The sequence below is a fragment of the Pelmatolapia mariae genome, linkage group LG20 (assembly GCF_036321145.2).
Source record: "Pelmatolapia mariae isolate MD_Pm_ZW linkage group LG20, Pm_UMD_F_2, whole genome shotgun sequence".
NCBI lineage: Eukaryota > Metazoa > Chordata > Actinopteri > Cichliformes > Cichlidae > Pelmatolapia > Pelmatolapia mariae.
Window position 1 is genome coordinate 124,333 of NC_086244.1, and position 24,428 is coordinate 148,760.

Sequence of the window (24,428 nt, forward strand, 5' to 3'; positions counted from 1 at the left end):
AAAGGAGCTTTATGCCCCAAAATGTCAAGGACAAGTCTAAACGGACGAGGCTGGTTGGCTGATAGGCAGATTAAACAGATCTGTGATGGTGGCAGTCTGATGCATATCTAACCTGGCCTGGACAGACCAACACGCTCTCACTTTTGAGAAGTTAAACAGTATTCGTCTGAATAAATGTGGACGTTAACACTGTTCCACGAAGCTTCCAGCAAAAGACAGAACACTTAAACAAAGAGCAGAGGCCTCATGCTGTTTTTCTAAATGCTGCTGGTGTTTGAAGTGTGCTGACGGGTAGGATGAAGAGTGGTGGGGAAGCAGAGCTGAGAAGGGTCCTGTTGTGTTTGTTGTGGAAACACCGCTGAGCTCTTCCCATACATGAGCATGAAGAGAGACAGGGAAAACAGATTGAATGTTTCATGTGATAAAAAAATTAGCAGTTTACATTTTTAAAAACTTGCAAATTATACAGGAAAAATATGTTCAAATGAATCTTTTCACAAGTCTGTTTTTGTCAAGAGAACATAATCGGTGCTCAATGGAAAAAGTCTGAGATGATAGATTTCAGGAAGCTGGTTCATTATTTTCTGTGTTCATGGAAACTTTATTGAGTTGTACTCTTGGCTCCTGTCGTGCTCTCAGAACTGTTTATTAGAAAGTGTCTGACCTTAACCCAGCAGCAGAGAAGTTGTGTCCTGGACTCCAAAGAATTCCCCTCGTTCTGGACACGACACTGAGGATCAGGATTTTGTCACAGTCATTCAAACCAGGCAGCAGCAGATTAGTGACTGACCTCGAGCTGTGGACGGACACGTTTGCGTCATTTTAAGCTTCTTCCTGTCATACGATGGTGTTTGTCTCCATCCTTCACCCAGCGTGATCTTTACTGGGAACAGTTTAACTGCTTCCTGTGCTGATGATTTTATATTAGCTGTGTAGCTAACCGTGAACTAAAGTTCTATATATCCTGACTTCCTGGACTAAAATCTGAAACTCCAGTCAGAGACAACAGGTATCGTGATTACCAGCCTTCTCTGTTAAGCCGGGCTCTTTGCTTCAGGCTCACATAAAAAAGGTATTTGACACGTCACGTCAGTCTTGTTTCTTATCAAATGATCCCTGTGAGCGCCCCCTGCTCAGATGCTTCATCAGATGATGAGGATAAATAAAAATACAACACCTCTGGAAAAGACAAAATCTAACAGTAAAATTTTTATTTTTTAACTGATTTTTATTTTTTAATTTACTGTCTATTAATTGTAGTTGTATTTATGGTGTATTTTGGTTTTATGAAATTGTGTGTTTTGTTGTAAAATGTATGTATTTTGATTGTAAGCCCAACAAGGGACAATTGTTGAAAATTAGCAATAGCTATAAACTTATGTGCGTTACATCAGTTTCATGTTTTGTACTTGGACTATGTTAAACTGCACTGTCCCTTTTTAAATGAATAAATTAAAATAATCTGACAGCAGCAGAAACTGGTTCATCTAAAGATTTGAATTATTTTGTGTCTGAACGCGCTCAGTGCTGTTTGTTTTTTAGCTGTGAGACTTTACTGTATCCATGGAAACATCAAAGCTTCCTGTCACACAGCCTGATGGACGATTTGTCACAGATCAAAGCGAAGTCTGTGACTTTACCACAAAGTCAGATAAACGTGTTGGTGATCTGTGGCGAGCGTAGAGCCCTCAGGTTCATCATCACATCAGCTGGCCCGACTTCACCAACCCTGCAAACACCGTTGATCAGTAGGTTTTCCTCTTCATCGAGGCCGAAGGTTAGAAAGAAATCCTACCATCAGAACACGGGAAACCAGCGAGCTAGCACCCTGACATGGTTAATGAAATCTGTGTGTCGGTGCTGGTCAGTTATCATAATAACAGCGTTTTAGCCTGGGAGATTTTATTGATTCAGTCCTTGGTGTTAACACAGGTGTGAACGCTCTCTGACCTCTCAGGTCATTTCTGTCACAAAACAAGCAGCCTCTCGTTGGATCTTCAGTTTTCTCTTTATATTTGTACAATTAAAATCACAGTTTTAACAAAATAGAAAATAAATAACATCAACAATACGAAGAGAAATGCATCGTGTGACTGGTCTGCTCTAGAGGGAGGCATCTCCTGTTTGGAACCTGTGGCCTCCGCCTCCATCTACAACACCAGCGTTCCCATGAAGCAGTGCAGGAAGCGTCCGACTCACAACATGGGCTGCTTTTATGCACCTGGGATTTCCTCCCGCCCCCCTTCCTGAATGGACCAACCACAGATGAGCCCGGTGGCCTCCTGCAGCTAATCAGGAGCCACAGACAGTGGTGAGGTCAAAAGTGAGAGGTCGCAGAGGTCAGCAGCAGCAGCAGCAGCGCCCAGGTAGGCAGCCCCGGTGTGTGTCTGTGTGTGTGTGATACTATACTTACAGGGCCTGTTATAAATTTGTAAGAAAACAGATGTGGCGACCATAAACATTCACGTGATGGCGGTGTACGTCTGACTTAAAGAAGATAAAATTCCAACTTCACCTGCGCGTTATTCTTGGTTGTAAACAGTGAAATGTTCTCCACCCGCACAAACAAAACCTCCTCTGTGTCATTTTTAACACGTCCTTCTTGTGGTCTCTGCGACACGAGGCAGACACAATGTTCATTTATTACAACACAAACGTCCGCCTGCAGCTTTGCACTCTTTACATTTCATCTCTCAGTGATAGTAGTTTTTGGTTGCAGACTAATTATGAATAATAATCATCATTACTGATTATCCATTCATTTTAAAGACACGGCGGTCACAGCAGCTTCGTTTACTCCGAAACTCAAATCTGTGTCTTTCTGACCATTAATGGAAGGAAATTATTGATTATTGAACGGTCCGTGTAAGTAAAGTAACACTGATTCTGTGTGTGTGTTTTCTAAACTCCAGTGTTTTTATTGCTCTGTGTGTGTGTGTGTGTCGGGTGTAATCAGTCTCATTGGGTCATCCTCTTCTGGAAAAACCAGGACGAGGAGAGACCACGACAAACAAAAGTAGGTGAAATGTTCCACGTTCAGTTCTGTGATATAAAATATTCATGTAGTCGTTTGTTAATCAGTAGTTGAAGGAAGCGGCGCCCCCCTATGGTCAGGAGTAAAGTCATCGATCCAGCGAACTACCAAAGATGAAGCGTCTGAGGAAGCGTCGTGTTTCCAGTTCAAAAACAGAGAAAGGGAACGACGCAGCATTCATCTTTTTCTTTGAGCCGCATCATTCCTGAAGTGCGAGGTGGAGTCAGCTGGCTCTGTGAAAGGAGATGCTCAGGAGCAAGGCTGGTAAAAATCCACAGAGAGCTGATGGCACATGTGAATATTTCTCCCACTGAAAAAACAATCACCCCAGTAAAACTTCAGTGCCACTTGCTGGTGCCCTCAGGAGCGGGTGGGAAACATGAACCAAAGCAGAGGTGAACCGTGAGAAGGAGGAAGGTAGGGATGGATCAGGGATCAGCTTAGTCTGATTTCAGTGAAGTAAAACTCATAAATCACCTAAAATCAATAAGTTCACTGCTATTAAAATTCATCTGTTTGAGCTCAAAGCCTCGCTGAGCTGAAACTGTTGGCCAGGAGTTTGTCTTAATATTTAACTGCTAGTTTTTAATCACTGCACTTTTATAAAACATGCACAATGGGAGCTTTTCTTTCTTTTTTCATGGAAAATTTGAGGATAAAGTTTTTTCATGGTGACACTCTCATCCTGCACATAAAAAGCTCTAACTGACGTCAAAGGCCTGATTAAGATTTCAAATTCGAGAAAAATATATATATTTTTATAAACATTGTAAATCTGTTTCCAGGGTTTTTAACTTGTTTTCAAAATGATTATCTCCACATTAAGAGAAGGTGACTACAAAAGAAGAAAGAAGTGAGCAGGAGTGTGACTAAAAGGAAGAAGACATGAAGTGGAGAGACGATGAAGACGAGTACGTGGGAAGAGCTGAGGGTGGAGTGATGACTGCTTGAAAGATTTGGATGGAGGCGGAGCGCAGGTTGGATGAAGATGTTTAGGAGTAGGACTCGGAGGGCGTACGGGAGCCGCCATGAACCAGCGCCTTGTAGATGTTGGAGGCGAGGAATCGTGGGTAGGAGTCCCTGTGCATCAGCGTGTAGATCTGCAGCTGGGCGTCTTCAAAGGTGTGTGGCGTCGGATCCTGCATCTTCCTGTTGATCACCTCTCGAACCCGAGCATCCAGACTCACCTGGAGGGAAAAACACACTTCGATGCAACAAAGCAGTTCAGGTTTCACTGCATAAAGAAACAGTGACTAATGAGCCAGCCAACCTGGAGCTGGAGACTGATAGGAGCTCACGGGAGACTCTTAACCAAGCACACTGCATTGAACAGCTGCTGCTAAACCCAACTCAGGCTACTGTGTCGTCTCCACATGTCTTTAACATGGAAATAACATTTCACTAGCTGGGCCCACGTCCTCATTTTAAGTTTGACAGCGTTTTAGTAGGCAAAGTGAATGCTTTGGCATGAATTGAGCTGCGGTTTGGGGAAGGCCTCGAAGGGGACTGGCGACGGCTCCCGGGCTGGGCAGATCCCCATGGACTAAATAGAAGTGAAGAAGTTGAAGAATGGAGAAGAAGGAGAGAGGGAGGGAGGGGCACGTAAACGAGAATGATCGGCAGAGCTGGGGGAACCTATGTAGATGACAGCCGGAAGGAGCGTGTTTGGAGGCGTGGTCCTGCTCCTGAAATTCAGATACATAATATCCAATAAAAATGTTGGATGTCTTGATGCTCAGTCATCCAGGTAAGTAAATCCCAAAAGGCTGATTCTGTTCATCTGGACGTTTTCGGTGGGAGAAACGTTTCATCGCTCAAGGAACCGACCTCACAGCCCATTGTTCATTCAGTGGGCTGGATTCAGTCACTGTGCAAATGTGCTGTTTATAAGGTTGAAACCTGCAGTCAGCTGAGACTGAAGGAGTCACTTAGATGATCATGAAACGTTTCTCCCACTGAAAACGTCCAGATGAACAGAATCAGCTTTTTGGGAAAAATGTTGGATGTTGTCTTCAGGAGCTGCGTCCCCAAACGTATAGTGAGGGTGACCTGTGAGAGTCTGTCACAGGCAGAAGAATTTCTACAGAACTCCAGGCGAGGATCTGAATGGATCACGATCCAGAGTTGTGCCTGTGGAGTGGTCGGTGGGTGTTGTGGTGGTGATCCCTGAAGCAGACAGGCCTAAGAAGAGGCCTATGGAGCTTGGTTTACTTGTGGACTCTGGAGGCAGCAGAGTGGTAACGACGGGCAGAACGCAGCTCTGGTGGTGGCTGAATGAACCAAACCTCTGCTGTGAGAGTTAAGGGAAGCCTTGAGCAAGACTTTTGTTCAGTCTTGAAGAAATTCTGGCAAACCATCAGGCAACTCTGGGGGGAAGCAGATTTATGGTTGAGCAGTGTTTGCTGCCTAGAGGCTGCAGACTGCCCGTCTGCCTGCAGAGAGCTCTGCTGCCAGAGGGAGGCAGCGTACAGAGTCTGTGGTTCAACCATCTGAGGGCCTTTCTTGCTCATGTTGTTGTTGATCTTACATACAAAAAGTAGAAATTGAGTATTTACTCCTGTTCCCGGTGAACTCTGCTATCGCGCCCTTCTCTATTCCAGCCCACTTATCAACCAATTAACAATCTGCAGATACTTACATGATCTACACCCAGAGGTGCTCAGTCAGGATCTAGAAGAGTGCACGGAAATAAAAAAACAAACACGTCGCCCCCTCTGCCCTTCAAAGGTATCGAGTATCGTCCCTTTGTATGGAGCTATCTGTTCTCTGAGTGTACAACTACAGTCAGAGCCTCGTCTTTGCCTGCAGAAAGTCAGACTGGTTCTTTGTCTTCGTTTATTCCCTTTGTCAACAATTCTGTTTATTATTTTTATGGATGATGGTGGAGAGCCCACAGAGACCAGTTACTGGCCCTGTAAACCAGGACATGTCGCTGGCACCAGACAGGTGTTTTCAAATGGTTTTAAAAATCCTATTACTCCGGTTCTGACCTCCTTACGCTGGCTTCCATTTGAATTTGGGATCTATTTTAAATCCTTTTACTGGTTTTTAAATCCTTAAATGGTATATTTGCCTTATACGGTTCACTCCGGTCAGCTGAGCAGCTGAAACTTAGAGGAGACCCTGAAGCTCTTCCTCTAGTCGGCGGTCGACTTCAGAGGTGTTTTTAAAAACTCATTTTTATTCACTGGCCTTTGACTCAGTGGGTAGCTGACACTGTTATTCTATTGTTAGTTATCTATTGTACTTTTTGTACTTCTGCTGTACAGCACTTTGGTCAGCTATGTGTTCTAAGTGCTACATAAAGGAATTATGGTACGGGAACTGTAACGCCCATAACTGCTTACCAATTTGTTCAATTAAAAGAATCGCAAGTTTCTGACAGCCGCGAGTACGACAATGGACTGCACCAAAATGCTTATGGGTGCCTTCCCACCTACATGATACAGGAAGCGAATTTTCTTATTGAAAAATCTGAATTTCAGCTGCTCCCCGAGTCACTGTGCAGAGCTCCATGTTGGATTTTTACACCGGTTGCTCTTCCTGACCCCAAACGGGACCTGTGTCTCCTCCCGGTGTTTCTAAGTAACAAAGTAACTCCAAATATCTCCACCATGGATGAAGAAAGTCTGTCCTCCTATATTTCATGAAACTCTTAAATACTGTGGTTCATTCTGTCTCCGTGAAGCTGCGAGGAGAGTAATGTGCAGTAAAAAGAAAGAATAATGATTTATATGATTTAGTAATGATTTAATAATGATGAGGTCATCACAAGGTGAGAACTGCAGACAGCCAGGCGTGAATCTTATCTCCCAAAGTCACACACGGTGTGATTCCACAATAACACACACACAGAGGTGACTGAGTGTTGCCGTGGGTTACGCTAGCCTCCACTTTCACAATGAGGAAATCTTAACATCTGGAGAATTCCCAGGTAAGTGGTCAAGTATCCGGATTCACAGCCAGGACAATCTTGATGAGCACACGGAAAAGTTCCCCGAACCCGTCGGTAACACGGCTAACTTTACACGGGTCTCGCTCTGGGCCCGGGGTCATCTGGGATCTGTGTTTTGGGCCAATCACGGGCCTTTACCTGGCTGACCAGGTGTCTGGTATAACCAGCTTCACCTGGCTGAGTGAAGTTTGAGGCTGGTGAAGAGGACTGGCTATTTAGATTTGTGTCGTTTGCAGCTTTAACACAATTGCTGTGCGTGCGTCTGCTCGTTGCATTAAAGACTAACGGGCTATGTTGGGACCAATGCAGGAGCATTAAGACCGTTACACTCCTCGTCCCCTTCATGGGCCACGGTATGATTCTGGTTTAGACTTTCAGAGCTGTACATGTATGAGCACCAGGGTACATCCATGCAGCCCCAGCAGGTCCCCGAGGCCGTCTGCTGGCTGTGCAGCAAATAAGATCTAAAGGAGGCGGAGCTTTTCCATCAGCGGCCAAACTGTGGCGCCGTCCCCCCCTGAGTCTGACATCTCATTGGGTTCTTTCTCAAAGCAGCTATAAACCTTTTAAACCTGCTTTTGGGAACTTTTCCGTTTTTCTCTCTGATGCTATCTGGAAAGATTCTATGGAAATACAGTTTGACTCATTTTGAACTCTCAGAAGCAAAAATGATAACTGAAGACACATTTCTGCTCCCCACAGCTTACATCCACGGGTGTGCCTCGACCGACAGATCAGCTGACTCAGAACCCACGGAGCAGACGCTCCTCCACAGCCAGAGGTTGGAGAGAAGTCTCCAGAAGCATGGCCTCAGCCTTGGTGGTGCTGTCCAGCGTGCTGTAACTTGTCATTTCAACAGCTGAAATCAATTAAATCTTTTCTTTACCTCCTTAAAGAAAAAAAACCCCGAACACTGAGAGTGCCAGTGCTGAAAATCCAAGACGTACGGCTGTAAGGTGCACCTGTAAACACCTGGATTTTAGGAGCTAACGTGGGAGAAATACGCACTCTTTCTGCAGTGTTTGGGATTGTTGTTGGTTTCTTCGATGATAGCAATGACAATGCGTAAACAGGAAGTGAATCCTGGTGTCAGAACCTGTATCCAGTGTTTTTGTAACAGAGCGATCACAGCTCTGACTTAGACACACCTTACATCTTACAGCTCTGTGCACCTGTTGTATAGTTCACATACTGGTCCTCCAAACAGTGAGCACTGGTGTAACCCCAGCTGAAAAACAGTCATACCTCTTTTGGTGACAGAATAGAAATGTAGTCTTCATAGATGGAACGAGCTTTCTCCTCAATGGCGCTCTTGTTCATCTCCTGTTTGAGGTCCTCGCAGGCGAGCCAAAACAACATGTTCTCCTCGCTGTACTCTGTCCGCAGGAACTCCCGGAATACATTTCGACCTGCCGGATTCCTCATCAGCTTGTCGAAGGACTGAGACCACAGCCGGATCTCTTCTAACGATGGTTTGGTGCTGAGGAAGAAGCGGGGAAAGCTTTGTTCATCTTCATCTGTTCATTTGTGTATGTTCCTGGCCTGCAGTTAGCTGATATCAAACTGAACGTATGAATATTTGGGTATTTCTGACTTAACTGCAGGTGTGAGGCTAAACACTGAGAGTCTGTAAAGATCCTAGAGCCGTTAATGCAGGATAAACTGATGTAGGCACGGTCAGACCACACCTGTGTTTGAACACGTTTCCTTTTCAGGTAAATAAAACTTACACTCAGGCTCAGCTTATTCCCAAACTGCGTACTACTCCCATCAACATGTTTCACAGCTCGCTGAGCTCAGCTGAGCTCATACTGCCCCCTGGTGGCATTTTTCTGCAGTGCAGAAAAAGTTGTGTTTTTCATGTTTTTGAGGTCGAGCAGAGAACGATCGACCGCAGTGACTCACCAAGCTTCACAGTTTGGTATGGTTTCCATCTTTGTGTCCGGTATCTTCTTCCTCCTCCCCTTCCTCTGCCTCTCCTCTTCATTCCTGACAGTGAGACTGACATGATAAAACAGCTTTCAGACAGGAAACACGCACACACACAAACTCGCACAAACAGCACAGCCACACACGATGATGTTAAGGGCAGCACTGACCACAGGTATGTTTGCACCAGGTAAGGCAGGTGTGTCTCACCATGAACAGCTGCAGCAGCAGCACCAGCAGAAGCAGCAGGCGTTGGGCCGCTGGGAATTTTGGGTAGTGGCCGTGCCCCGCCCCCCTCCCGTCCCGGTCAGTGCCGAGGTCTCGCTGCGACCTCCGCCCATGGTGAGCTCCGCCCCTCGCTCGGCCGGAATCGGACCTGTGTACTGTACAGAAACATACTCAGGGTGATCAGTGTTGGAAAGGTTACTTTTAAAATGTATTCCACTACAGATTACAGATTACATGCCCCAAAATGTATTTTGTACGTTACTCAATGAGAGTAATGTATTCTGAATACTTTGGATTACTTAATATATTATCATGCTTTTTACAACTACATGAATGAACTATTGCTGTGTCCATTCCAGCGTCCATGGTCCATTCTCCCTGCAGCACGGACTACACTGCCCATCAGGCTACATTCCTTAGGGCGATGCCTGTAACACTCTGCCTATTAGCTTCATATTAAATCATTTTTAAAAATATTTCTTCACGACATTATGAGACGCGAGATAGAGAGACAGGCATTTGAGCCTCTTAATGTGTGTTGTCTTTGGGTTTCCAAAGGCGTGGAAATACCAAAAAGAGAGAGGGCATAGCCGAACATATAAAACAGGGAAAGACCGCCGTGTAATCCCTTTATTTAAACAAAGTAACTGTATTCTAAATACCACCTTTTTAAACGGTAACTGTAACGGATACAGTTACTCATATTTTGTATTTTAAATACGTAACGGCGGTACATGTATTACGTTACTCCCCAACACTGGGGTGATACCAGAAAAGATGTTACAGCTAATGTGGAGGCGATTTTTGATCTTTCTAGAGAAAAAAACATTTTTATTCATTTTATAATATTATTATAATAAAGTAAGAAGTATAAATCATGTGTTACAAGGGCGATCGTGGCTCAAGAGTTGGCAGTTCGTCTTGTGATCGGAAGGTTGCTAGTTCGAGCCCCGGCTCGGACAGTCTCGGTCGTTGTGTCCTTGGGCAAGACACTTCACCTACCTGCCTACTGGTGATGGCCAGAGGGGCCGATGGCGCGGTATGGCAGCCTCGCTTCTTTCAGTCTGCCCCAGGGCAGCTGTGGCTACAACTGTAGCTGCCTCCACCAGTGTGTGGTGAGGCAAGCTGAGAGTGAATGTGAGAGTGAATGAATAGTGGAATTGTAAAAGCGCTTTGAGGGTCTCGAAAAGCGCTATATAAATGCAATCCATTATTATTATTATTACATTCATTTGTGCTTCACAACAAAACTATCCTTCATTACAAAGGTTTTAACGAAGAAAGAACATTCAACGTCTGCAGCCGCATGAAGATGCTCGTAAACACTCGCAAACGTATTTCCAAGAGTTTCACTTTCAGGAGGAGAATATTTCACTCAGTCGCCCAACTGTGAATTAAAAAGTCTGTGACACACAATTTACTGCAAATTGAACAAAATCTAAGAGATAAAAAGTCATGTGGCTGTTGTGTTTGTGATAGCTGCTGCTCGGACTGTTTGTTAGCAGAAGGAAGGCGTTATCTGCACTTGGATGCTCAGTAATGTCTTGAGGCCTTGTCTTGACACTCAGAGCTCACAGTCAGTCAGTACAAGTTAGCCCCACCCACAGAAGCCATGAATGCATAAACGCACGTGGCATAATAACACAGTAACTTTAGAATGTACCCTATGCTAAAGGAAGTACTGAAGCTCCTTTCCTTAGTGTTTGGATAGCTGGAACACCACAGATACTTCCTGTCACATGTCTCAGTTCGATACCTTCCTAAGCATATTGGTCTATTGGAACGCACTCTGTTTGGCCTACCTGCACAGGTACTACAGTGACTGAGACCACTTGAAAAAACTGGGAGGAGACAGTTAACAGTTTGAGTTTATTCAATTCAATTCAATTCAATTTTATTTATATAGCGCCAAATCACAACAAAAGTCGCCTCAAGGCGCTTTATATTGTACAGTAGATAGCACAATAATAAATACAGAGAAAAACCCAACAATCATATCATATGACCCCCTATGAGCAAGCACTTTGGCGACAGTGGGAAGGAAAAACTCCCTTTTAACAGGAAGAAACCTCCGGCAGAACCAGGCTCAGGGAGGGGCGGCCATCTGCTGCGACCGGTTGGGGTGAAAGAAGGAAAACAGGATAAAGACATGCTGTGGACGAGAGACAGAGATTAATAACAGATATGATTCGATGCAGAGAGGTCTATTAACACATAGTGAGTGAGAAGGTGACTGGAAAGGAAAAACTCAATGCATCATGGGAATCCCCGGCAGCCTACGTCTATTGCAGCATAACTAAGGGAGGATTCAGGGTCACCTGGTCCAGCCCTAACTATATGCTTTAGCAAAAAGGAAAGTTTTAAGCCTAACCTTGAAAGTAGAGATAGTGTCTGTCTCCTGAATCCAAACTGGAAGCTGGTTCCACAGAAGAGGGGCCTGAAAACTGAAGGCTCTCCCTCCCATTCTACTTTTAAATACTCTAGGAACAACAAGTAAGCCTGCAGAGCGAGAGCGAAGTGCTCTAATAGGGTGATATGGTACTACAAGGTCATTAAGATAAGATGGGGCCTGATTATTTAAGACCTTGTATGTGAGGAGCAGGATTTTGAATTCAATTCTGGATTTAACAGGAAGCCAATGAAGGGAAGCCAAAACAGGAGAAATATGCTCTCTCTTTCTAGTCCCTGTCAGTACTCTTGCTGCAGCATTTTGGATTAACTGAAGACTTTTCAGGGAGTTTTTAGGACATCCTGATAATAATGAGTTACAGTAGTCCAGCCTGGAAGTAATGAAGGCATGAACTAGTTTTTCAGCATCACTCTGAGACAGGATATTTCTAATTTTAGAGATGTTGTGCAAATGGAAGAAAGCAGTCTTACATATTTGTTTAATATGTGCCTTGAAGGACATGTCCTGGTCAAAAATGACTCCAAGGTTCCTCACAGCATTACTGGAGGCCAAGGTAATGCCATCCAGAGTAAGGATCTGCTTAGATACCATATTTCTAAGATTTTCAGGGCCGAGTACAATAACCTCAGTTTTATCTGAATTAAGAAGCAGGAAGTTAGCGGCCATCCAGGTCTTTATGTCTTTAAGACATTCCTGCAGTTTAACTAATTGGTGTGTGTTACCTGGCTTCATGGATAGATAGAGCTGCGTATCATCTGCATAGCAGTGAAAATTTATGCTATGTCTTCTAATGATGCTACCTAGGGGAAGCATGTATAATGTAAATAGAATTGGTCCTAGCACTGAACCCTGTGGAACTCCATAATTAACCTCAGCATGTGAAGAAGACTCTCCATTTACTTGAACAAATTGGAGTCTATTAGATAGATATGATACAAACCACTGCAGTGCAGTACCTGTAATACCTACAGCATGTTCTAATCGCTCTAATAGGATATTATGGTCGACAGTATCAAACGCTGCACTGAGGTCTAGCAGGACAAGCACAGAGATGAGTCCACTGTCAGAGGCCATAAGAAGATCATTTGTAACCTTCACTAAAGCTGTTTCTGTGCTGTGATGAGCTCTGAAACCTGACTGAAACTCTTCAAATAAGCCATTCCTCTGCAGATGATCTGTTAGCTGTTTGACAACTACTCTTTCAAGGATTTTTGATATGAAAGGAAGGTTGGAGATTGGCCTGTAATTAGCTAAGACAGCTGGGTCTAGAGATTGCTTTTTAAGTAAGGGTTTAACTACAGCCACCTTGAAGGCCTGTGGTACATAGCCAATTATTAGAGATAGATTGATCATATTTAAGATTGAAGAATTAATTAATGGCAGGACTTCTTTGAGCAGTTTTGTAGGAATGGGGTCTAAAAGACACGTTGATGGTTTGGAGGAAGTAATTATTGAAGTTAACTCAGAAAGATCGATTGGAGAAAAAGAGTCTAACTTAACATCAATGGTACTAAAAGTAGCTGTAGACGATATTACATCTGTGGGATGATTATTGGTAATTTTTTCTCTAATGATAAAAATTTTATTTCTGAAGAAGTTCATGAAGTCATTACTAGTTAACGTTAAAGGGATTGTTGGCTCAGTAGAGCTCTGACTTTTTGTCAGCCTGGCTACAGTGCTGAAGAGAAACCTGGGGTTGTTCTTATTTTCTTCAATCAGTGACGAATAGTAAGATGTTCTGGCTTTGCGGAGGGCTTTCTTATAAAGCAGCAAACTATTTCTCCAGGCTAAATGATGATCCTCTAAATTTGTGACACGCCATTTCCTCTCCAGTTTACGAGTTATCTGCTTTAGGCTACGTGTTTGAGAATTATACCACGGAGTCAGGGACTTCTGATTTGAGACCTTAGTTTTCACTGGAGCTACAGTATCCAGAGTCGTACGTAGTGAGGAGGTAAAATTATTAACAAGATAATCGACCTCTGTTGGAGTAGCGTTCAGATAGCTGCTCTGCTCTATGTTGGTACAGGGCATTGAAGATGATAACAGTGGGTGGATTATATTCTTAAACTTAGTTACAGCACTATCAGAAAGACATCTAGTTTGATAAAGTCTACTCTCCACTGCTGTGTAATCAATTATTGTAAATGTAAATGTTATCAGGAAATGATCAGACAGCAGAGGGTTTTCAGGAAACACTGTTAAATGTTCAGTTTCTATGCCATATGTTAAAACAAGATCTAGAGTGTGATTAAAGTGGTGGGTGGGTTCTTTTACATTTTGAGAGAAGCCAATTGAGTCTAATAACAGATTAAATGCAATTTTGAGGCTGTCATTTTTAGCATCTACATGGATGTTAAAATCACCCACAATAATTATTTTATCTGAGTTGAGCACTAAATCAGATAAAAAGTCTGAGAAATCAGAGAGAAACTCTGTGTAAGGCCCAGGTGGACGATAGATGATAACAAGTAAGACTGGTTTCTGAGTTTTACAGCTGGGGTGGACAAGGCTAAGCATCAGGCTTTCAAATGAATTAAAAGTCTGTCTTGGTCTTTCATTAATTAATAGGCTGGTGTGAAAAATTGCTGCCACACCGCCCCCTCGGCCTGTGCTTCGAGGTTTCTGGTAGTTAGAATGACTCGGGGGTGTTGATTCATTTAAACTAACATAATCATCCTGCTGCAACCAGGTTTCTGTAAGGCAGAGTAAATCGATTTGTTGGTCAATTATTAAGTCATGTACTAACAGAGACTTGGAGGAGAGAGACCTAATATTTAATAATCCACATTTCACTGTTTTACTCTTTGGTTCAGATGTGGATTCTGTATTGTTCTTTCTTTTTGATTTTTTATGTTTAAGTTTTTTATTGCTGGTTTTTGGTTTGTTTTTTGTCTGTTTGGGAGCTGACACAGTCTCAATGGAGATGGGTTTTTGGGGGGGTAGCGGGAGGAGAGAAGCTGCTTCAGCTGATGATCTTGGGTTCAGTCAGGATGTGACGACTCAGAGAAATGACGCTGCTTCCTGCTCAGGTCACAGGACGAAACTCGAGCTTAAAATCTCCCTTCCCATAATAACCTTTGTTTACAGTAATGACAACGAGCTTGCACAAGTAATACGCACTTGTAAACAAACAGTGACACATTCTTTTCCATTTGCACCATATTGCGCGGATATTAACAATTGGTGTTCGCTCTCTCTGCAGTAGAGTATCACTTCCTGTTCCTGCTCAAACACAGTGGTGTTTCTGAGTATCTGCTTAGCGATTTATTTAAAAAGTTTTAGATACATTCTTTCTTCATAGTATAATCTTCACGTGCTTCATCCGAAGCACACTTTCTGTGTACTCACTACCTAATTTATAGCCAAAGTATTCACTCACTGTGTCTGTACTGTTTCGCTAGCTTAGCTTAGCTCGTAGCCGACTCGTTAGCACCATGGCTACTTCACCTGTCCCTCCTGCACTTTCCTGCTCATTGTGTCAGATGTTTAGTTACTCCTCGGCCCCCTTTAGCAGTAATGATACCTGTAACAAATGTAGCATATTTGCAGCTCTGGAGGCCAGGATTACTGAATTGGAGACTCGGCTTCACACCCTTCATTCACCCGTAGCTAGCCAGGCCCCTGCAGCTGGTGCAGCCGAAGATAGCGTAGGCCCCGCTAGCTGTTCCCCGGCAGACCCCAAGCAGCTGGGGAAAGAGGGCGGCTGGGTGACGGTGAGGAGGAAGCATAGTCTTAAACAGAAGCCCCAGGTACACCACCAACCTGTTCATGTGTCTAACCGTTTTTCCCCACTCGGCGACACACCCGCCGGGGGTCAAACTCTGGTAATTGGTGATTCTGTTCTCAGACATGTGAAGCTAGAGACACCGGCAACCATAGTCAATTGTCTTCCAGGGGCCAGAGCAGGCGACATTGAGGGAAATTTAAAACTGCTGGCTAAGGGTAAACGTAAATTCAGTAAGATCATAATTCACGTCGGCAGTAATGACACCCGGTTACGCCAATCGGAGGTCACTAAAATCAATATTGAATCGGTGTGTAACTTTGCCAAAACAATGTCGGACTCTGTAGTTTTCTCTGGTCCCCTCCCCAATCAGACCAGGAGTGACATGTTTAGCCGCATGTTCTCCTTAAATTGCTGGCTGTCTGAGTGGTGTCCCAGAAACGATGTGGGCTTCATAGATAATTGGCAAACCTTCTGGAGGAAACCTGGTCTTGTTAGGAGAGACGGCATCCATCCCACTTTGGATGGAGCAGCTCTCATTTCTAGAAATATGGACAAATTTATTCAACCCCCCAAAATATGACTATCCAGAGTTGGGACCAGGAAGCAGAGTTGCAGTCTTACATGCCTCTCTGCAGCCACCCCCCCCCCCAAAAAAAAAACCCCATCTCCATTGAGACTGTGTCAGCTCCCAAACAGACAAAAAACAAACCAAAAACCAGCAACAAACAACTTAAACATAAAAAATCACAAAGAAAGAACAATACAGAATCCACATCTGAACCAAAGAGTAAAACAGTGAAATGTGGATTATTAAATATTAGGTCTGTCTCCTCCAAGTCTCTGTTAGTACATGACTTAATAATTGATCAACAGATCGATTTACTCTGCCTTACAGAAACCTGGTTGCAGCAGGATGATTATGTTAGTTTAAATGAATCAACACCCCCGAGTCATTCTAACTACCAGAAACCTCGAAGCACAGGCCGAGGGGGCAGTGTGGCAGCAATTTTTCACACCAACCTATTAATCAACCAAAGACCCAGACAGACTTTTAATTCATTTGAAAGCCTGATGCTTAGCCTTGTCCACCCCAGCTGTAAAACTCAGAAACCAGTCTTACTTGTTATCATCTATCGTCCACCTGGGCCTTACACAGAGTTTCTCTCTGATTTCTCAGACTTTTTATCTGATTTAGTGCTCAGCTCAGATAAAATAATTATTGTGGGTGATTTTAACATCCATGTAGATGCTAAAAATGACAGCCTCAACATGGCATTTAATCTGTTATTAGACTCAATTGGCTTCTCTCAAAATGTAAAAGAACCCACCCACCACTTTAATCACACTCTAGATCTTGTTTTAACATATGGCATAGAAACTGAACATTTAACAGTGTTTCCTGAAAACCCTCTCCTGTCTGATCATTTCCTGATAACATTTACATTTACAATAATTGATTACACAGCAGTGGAGAGTAGACTTTATCAAAGTAGATGTCTTTCTGAAAGTGCTGTAACTAAGTTTAAGAATTTAATCCACCCACTGTTATCATCTTCAATGCCCTGTACCAACACAGAGCAGAGCAGCTATCTGAACGCTACTCCAACAGAGGTCGATCATCTTGTTAATAATTTTACCTCCTCACTACGTACGACTCTGGATACTGTAGCTCCTGTGAAAACTAAGGTCTCAAATCAGAAGTCCCTGACTCCGTGGTATAATTCTCAAACACGTAGCCTAAAGCAGATAACTCGTAAGCTGGAGAGGAAATGGCGTGTCACAAATTTAGAGGATCATCATTTAGCCTGGAGAAATAGTTTGCTGCTTTATAAGAAAGCCCTCCACAAAGCCAGAACATCTTACTATTCATCACTGATTGAAGAAAATAAGAACAACCCCAGGTTTCTCTTCAGCACTGTAGCCAGGCTGACAAACAGTCAGAGCTCTACTGAGCCAACCATCCCTTTAACGTTAACTAGTAATGACTTCATGAACTTCTTCACAAATAAAATTTTAATCATTAGAGAAAAAATTACCAGTAATCATCCCACAGATGTAATATTATCTACAGCTACTCTTAGTACCATTGATGTTAAGTTACACTCTTTTTCTCCAATTGATCTTTCTGAGTTAACTTCAATAATTACCAGGACATGTCCTTCAACGCACATATTAAACAAATATGTAAGACTGCTTTCTTCCATTTGCACAACATCTCTAAAGTTAGAAATATCCTGTCTCAGAGTGACGCTGAAAAACTAGTTCATGCATTTATTACTTCCAGGCTGGACGACTGTAATTCACTATTATCAGGAAGTCCTAAAAACTCCCTGAAAAGCCTTCAGTTAATCCAAAATGCTGCAGCAAGAGTCCTGACAGGGACTAGAAAGAGAGAGCAGATTTCTCCTGTATTGGCTTCCCTTCATTGGCTTCCTGTTAAATCCAGAATTCAAAATCCTGCTCCTCACATACAAGGTCTTAAATAATCAGGCCCCATCTTATCTTAATGACCTTGTAGTACCATATCACCCTATTAGAGCACTTCGCTCTCACACTGCAGGCTTACTTGTTGTTCCTAGAGTATTTAAAAGTAGAATGGGAGGCAGAGCCTTCAGTTTTCAGGCCCCTCTTCTGTGGAACCAGCTTCCAGTTTGGATTCAGGAGACAGACACTATCTCTACTTTTAAGATTAGGCTTCAAACTTTCCTTTTTGCTAAAGCATATAGTTAGGGCTGGACCAGGTGACCCTGAATCCTCCCTTAGTTATGCTGCAATAGACGTAGGCTGCCAGGGATTCCCATGATGCACTGAGTTTTTCCTTTTCAGTTACCTTTTTAACTCACTATGTGTTAATAGACCTCTCTGCATTGAATCACACTTGTTATTAATCTCTGTCTCTCTTCCACAGCATGTCTTTATCCTGTCTTCCTTCTCTCACCCCAACCAATCACAGCAGATGGCCCCGCCCCTCCTTGAGCCTGGTTCTGCTGGAGGTTTCTTCCTGTTAAAAGGGAGTTTTTCCTTCCCACTGTCGCCAAAGTGCTTGCTCATAGGGGGTCGTATGATTGTTGGGTTTTTCTCAGTATGTGTTATTGTAGGGTCTACCTTAGAATATAAAGCACCTTGAGGTGACTGTTGTTGTGATTTGGCGCTATATAAATAAAATTGAATTGAATTGAATTTTCAGCCACCCCTCTTTGGTTTTATTTACTTTCTTTTAATCTTTAAAGTGCTCTTGAGCAACAGTTCTCCAGCTTTCTGAAGCTCTTCTTCTTTGGACATTGTCTGCTTTTTTTTGTTTTTTGTTCAGTCCCTGTACCTGACCATTTTCACGGGAGTGTTTTTAACCCCTGAACTCTGACCTATGAAGCACTAAAGCATAAAAAGGCTTCTAACTCAAGGATGTACACAGCAGACACCTTAGCAAAGACTTTAGACTTTTTGTTACCAGCAGCTGGTTTCTTTAGTCGAATCTGTGAAAAACACCAACGATGACAAAGTCTGAAATAAAATAGTGTTTTTGCACCAAAGGTGACTCCCAAACAGCTGGTAGGTGAAAACTGAAGAAAGAAGAACAAGTCCAGCAAAGACCTGACACAGGACACTGAGCGATGATCATCTACTTTTCACTGAAGCCTCATCAGAAATGGTCTGAGTGGAAGGGCAGCATCAGGAAGCCATAATGAAGGGAAACACAAGGAAAGGCTGAGGTATGGAAATTGCACAAGAACTCAGAAATCAGAGGAACAGGTCTGACGGAGAGATGGATCTTTGATAAACTGATGAGTCTGATCCACCGTGCAGCAACATCTGGAAACATCAGCTTCATGTTTCAGCATGACAATGATCCAAACACAGGGAAAGCACAGCTGGATAGAAACACACGGGGGAACAGAGCCAGACCTCAGCATGACTGAAGCAGCGTGGGATCATCCTGACAGGGAACAAAACATCCAAAGAACAGCTTTGAATGTCCTTCAAGGAGCCTGGAAGACTGTTCCTGAAGAGCCTCACAGAGCTGACAGGAAGTGAACTACACTGGTTGTTTGGCCTTATGAAGCATCCTCCCAGCTCTGCTCAGGTTAAATCGTTCTGGCTGTTTTGCACAGCCAGTCCTAAATCTGAAATATTTGAGTGGGATGATCGGGAAAGATCGAGGATGTTTCCTACTTCATAAATCTATTATGCAGTAAACAAATGTGTATTCACTGCATGCACAGAAACAGATGCACGACTGGCCATTCATTATTACTGCGAGTCCAACACCAACAATAAAAAGTTCATCTCAGTGACTGAAGGCTGCAGGCAGCTGAAACAACGCTGAACAAGTAAAAATCCAAAATCAGAACCTCAATATGAGAGACGGGAAAAAGACACGCTGATGAGAGGAAGAGAAATACACTCACTGTTTGGGAGAAAGAGAGAAAAAAGCAGGAAAGAGTCAAAGTAACATCAAAAAGGAGGAGAGACAAAAACAAAAGAGGAAACAGAAACCAGGGTTTTACAAAATAAAGGGCGTGAATAGAAGAGAGGAAGAGCAAGAGGAAGTGAAAGAGACCCAACATGTGACACACACTTGTGTGTGTGTGAGTGTGTGTGAGTCATGTTTTTATTTCTCACAGCTGAAGAATATCTCTGCTTTAGAGTTTTTCTTCCCCCAAAATAAAAGTTAAAAGTGACTGTGGGTTTCTTTCTGTGCCACTTTGGGCTCCCACAGTTCAACATGCATGTTAGGGTTACTCTGTGATTCAGCTCGAGGTGTTAGTGTGAATGATTATCTGTCTCTCTGTGTTAGACAGAAAAGCCACCTGCCCCCGCCTCTCCCCTCGCGGGGGGGCTGGAGGCTCCAGTTTGGATGAGCGTCTGGAGATGGATGGATGGAAATTCGCATTACTCTGAGATAATCTGGAGGACAATCACAGCCGCAGTAACATTCATGACAGTTTGCTGACACGATGATTTAAATCATTTCTGTGGGTCTGAACGATCGGATTTCTCCAATACTGGACCCACTTCAGTTTGCCTACCAGCCTGGCATTGGAGCGGATGATGCCGTCATTCACCTCCTACATCGCTCCCTCTCTCACCTGGAGACCGCTGGGAGCACTGTGAGAATCATGTTCTTTGATTTCTCCAGTGCCTTCAACACTATTCTTCCCTCGGTCCTGAAGGATAAGCTGGAGAACTCTGGAGTGGACCATCACCTCACTACATGGATACTGGACTACCTCACCGACCGACCACAGTATGTGAGGACTCAGGGCTGTGTGTCGGACAGGGTCGTCTGCAGTACGGGGGCCCCACAGGGAACGGTTCTGGCTCCGTTCCTCTTCACCATCTACACTGCAGACTTCTCCCACAACTCCACCCAGTGCTTCCTGCAGAAGTTCTCTGATGACTCTGCTATAGTCGGCCTCATCACTGATGGGGACGACAAGGAGTACAGAGGACTGACTCAGGACTTTGTGGACTGGTGCCAGCTGAACTACCTCCAGATCAGCACTAGTAAAACCAAGGAGCTGGTGGTAGACTTCCGCAGGCACAAACATCCTCCACTGCAACCACTGAACATCCAAGGTATGGACATCGAGGCTGTGGACAGCTACAGGTACCTTGGTGTTCATCTGAACAACAAACTGGACTGGACTCATAACTCAGACGCCCTCTACAGGAAAGGGCAGAGCAGGCTGTACCTGCTGTGGAGACTCAGGTCGTTTGGAGTGGAGGGCCCACTACTGAAGACCTTCTATGACTCTGTGGTGGCCTCAGCCATCTTTTATGGTGTGGCCTGCTGGGGCAGCAGCATCTCTGCTGGGGACAGGAAGAGACTGAACAGGCTGATCCGGAGGGCCAGCTCTGTTCTAGGATGCCCTCTGGATTAGGGCTGGGCCATATTATACCGTTCACGGTAATACCGGTACAATGTTAGGCAACGATAAGAAAATGAAATATCGCGATAGAATATGGGTAAAACACGCATGTGCAGTGCCTTTGTTTTTATACACACATGGCTGAAAAAGCATGGCGGCAACGGAGAATGAGAAGGGGGAAAGCGGATCGTTGAGTGAAACGGATGAACCAGAACTGGTTTGTAAAAATGGTGCCACTTCAGTGATGTGGAACTGGTTTGGTGTTTGTCCGTCAGATACACACCAAAGCACATTTTTTTGTAGAACATGCAAGCGGGCCGTCGTTATTACCGTATTTGTCGGACTAAGGTGCTCGTAAATCTGGGAGTAATCTGGGTCCAAAACTCCGTCCTTTAAGGTCCCGAAGTCAAACTAACACTGCAGCATCACTGAGAGTTAAAAACTGTCTAAATTCTTTCATCTTTAATAAAATGATCAGCGTTGCTGCTTTACCAGGTGTAACAATTAAGTTTAACATGCAGGCATCCATGAAAACAGAATTTATTACATTTAACGGAGTTAGAAGCTAGCGGGAAGTTAGCGGAAGTTTCACTAGTTACCTAAACATGATATAGCATGTTCTGACTGAGACTGGAAAAATTCAAACGTACAGCTCTTCTTCTTGCACACTGCAGTTTAATGTTGCAAAGCACCTCTTTTTAACTTCAGTGGCTATTATACATGGTTATGCTCAGGATATGTCAGCCCATTTCTACTAGAAATGCCTTTTGGTTAAACTTTCAGCAAGGAATTTGCATTTGCACTGTTAAATTTTTATATAGCTTTAATGCACATAAAAAACAGCTGCTTGTTTAAGTGAAAATAAATGGATCAGTTTTTTACACTAGTAAAGTTGTGGAGTTGTATTTTGTCTCGCATCAATTATATCGTCACTTATATCATTATCGCAAATTTTCAAATATATATCGTGATAAATATTTTTGGCCATATTGCCCTGCTCTAGTCTGGACCCAGTGGAGGTGGTGAGTGACAGGAGAATGGTGGCTAAGCTGTTGGACAACATCTCCCACCCCATGCAGGAGACTCTGACAGCACTGAGCAGCTCCAAACACACACACACACACACACAGACGCACACACACACAGACACACACACACACGCACACACTTGAACTGCTTCCTTCGACCCACTGACTCCACTCCTTTTTGTAGTTATCCAGTTTACATTCATACAAACCACCGCTGCACAAATGGGGATTCTTACCGTTTCACTCTATAAGCACACACGCACACAGACGCACACACACAAACACACACACAGACGCACACACACACACACACACGCACACAAACACACACGCACACAAACACACACACAGACACACACAAACACACACACGCACACACACACACACACGTACACACACGCACACACACACACGCACACAGACGCACCCACACACACACACAAACACACAGACACACACACACGCACACACAGACACACACACGCACACACACACGCACACACACGCACACACACACACGCACACACACACACACACACACGTACACACACACGCACACACACACACGCACACAGACGCACCCACACACACACACAAACACACAGACACACACACACGCACACACAGACACACACACGCACACACACACACGCACACACACACACACACACACGTACACACACACACACGCACACAGACGCACCCACACACACACACAAACACACACACACGCACACACAGACACACACACGCACACACACAGACACACACACACACAGACACACACACACACACAGACACGCACACACAGACACACACACACGCACACAGAGCTGTGTTTACGTAATTAAGTGCTCATTTCAAATATTAATCTGAGAGATTAGCGCTTCATAATTCCAGCATCTGATCAGCAGCAGCACTCTGCATGTGTGTGTGAGGGAGAGGTCCTAATGACAGAAACAGATTACTGTTGTTCTGTTTTTAAACTGTGTTTCTGAAACAGCAGACATGTGGACAAAGGACAGACTTGGAGCTATAAGGACATGAAGACATGGGGTGTGATAATGGAACAATGAAAGACATAAATGCAGAAAAAGGGAATAAATGTTTGAGTCAAGGTGACTGTAGAGAAAAATGTGAACAGTTCTATGTTTCATCATGACACCAGGCTGACAGCACCGGTGGACTTGAGCCTGGGGCAGAAAGGAAAGGAGCTGTACCGACATGTTGGACACACAGGCTTAGTTTCCTTTTCCAGCGCTCACACTCGAACACAGTCAGCGGCGTCTAAATCAGCCGAACCGCTCTGAGGTGACACATTTGAGGTTTTTCAGCTTCAACAAACTGCATCAGACTCAAGATTCAGCCCCTCTCCTTATTAGGAGAAGCCTTTCGAAATATACACACGTTTATGCTCGTGCACGTGCATTCGGAGCGTGCACACACACAGCGTAACCAAGCAGGCTGCCACACGCCCATTTTAAGACTGCTAGGATGTTAGCATTGACTGAAAGGGCTTCAGGCCAAGAAACAAACAGACAGAATCCTATAAAACACTTAGAGTTTAAGAAACAAACACACTTTCTGCAGCAGCTACAGAAAGAACTAAAGACAGTCTGTATGCACGTTTTTACCTGGACACCCTGGGATCTCCTCCCAGCTGGACTTGAAACACACAGGAGACTTCGGCACACTCTCTTAGTAGGAGCAGCAGCTCTAATCTTTTCAATTCAGTTTTAGTTTTTTAGCAGCAAATCACAACAATAGTCACCTCAAGGTGCTTTAGAGAGCCAATGAAGAAAAGCCAATATTTAGGACATCCTGATAATAATGAATGACAGTAGTCAAGTTTACAAGTAATAAATGCATGCACGAGTATCTTTTTTAGTAATTTTAGAGATGTTGCACAAATGGAAGAAAGCAGTCTTACATATTTGTTTAATATGTGCATTGAAGGACATGTCCTGGTCAAAAATGACTCCAAGGTTCCTCACAGTGTTACTGGAGGCCAAGGTAATGCCATCCACAGGAAGAATCTGGTTAGATACCATATTTCTAAGATTTTTAGGTACAACAACCTCAGTTTGATCTGAATTAAGAAGCAGAAAGTTAGCGGCCGTCCAGGTCTTTATGTCTTTAAGACATTCCTGCAGTTCAACTAATTGGTGTGTGTTATCTGGCTTCATGGGTAGGGATGGCTGTAGCTCAGGTGGTAGACAGAACGAGTCTTAGCCCACATCCCTG

At 43.8% G+C, this 24,428-nt stretch overlaps 1 protein-coding gene across 7 annotated transcripts in view; it reads right to left on the minus strand.

Moving 5' to 3' along the window:
- Positions 1–1,989: 1,989 nt before the first annotated feature.
- rgs19 (regulator of G protein signaling 19) overlaps positions 1,990–24,428 on the minus strand; it is a 39,984-nt gene continuing 17,545 nt past the window's right edge. For 6 of the 7 annotated variants that reach the window (XM_063463873.1, XM_063463877.1, XM_063463876.1 and 3 more), the window contains 4 exons: positions 9,129–9,301; positions 8,895–8,990; positions 8,235–8,469; positions 1,990–4,221 (listed from right to left, as the gene is read on the minus strand). In XM_063463873.1, the coding sequence (XP_063319943.1) occupies positions 4,027–4,221; positions 8,235–8,469; positions 8,895–8,990; positions 9,129–9,301 (699 nt within the window). In that variant the 3' untranslated portion in view covers positions 1,990–4,026. The remainder of the gene's footprint in view (positions 4,222–8,234; positions 8,470–8,894; positions 8,991–9,128; positions 9,302–24,428) is intronic. The other variant, XM_063463874.1, reaches the window with a different exon arrangement.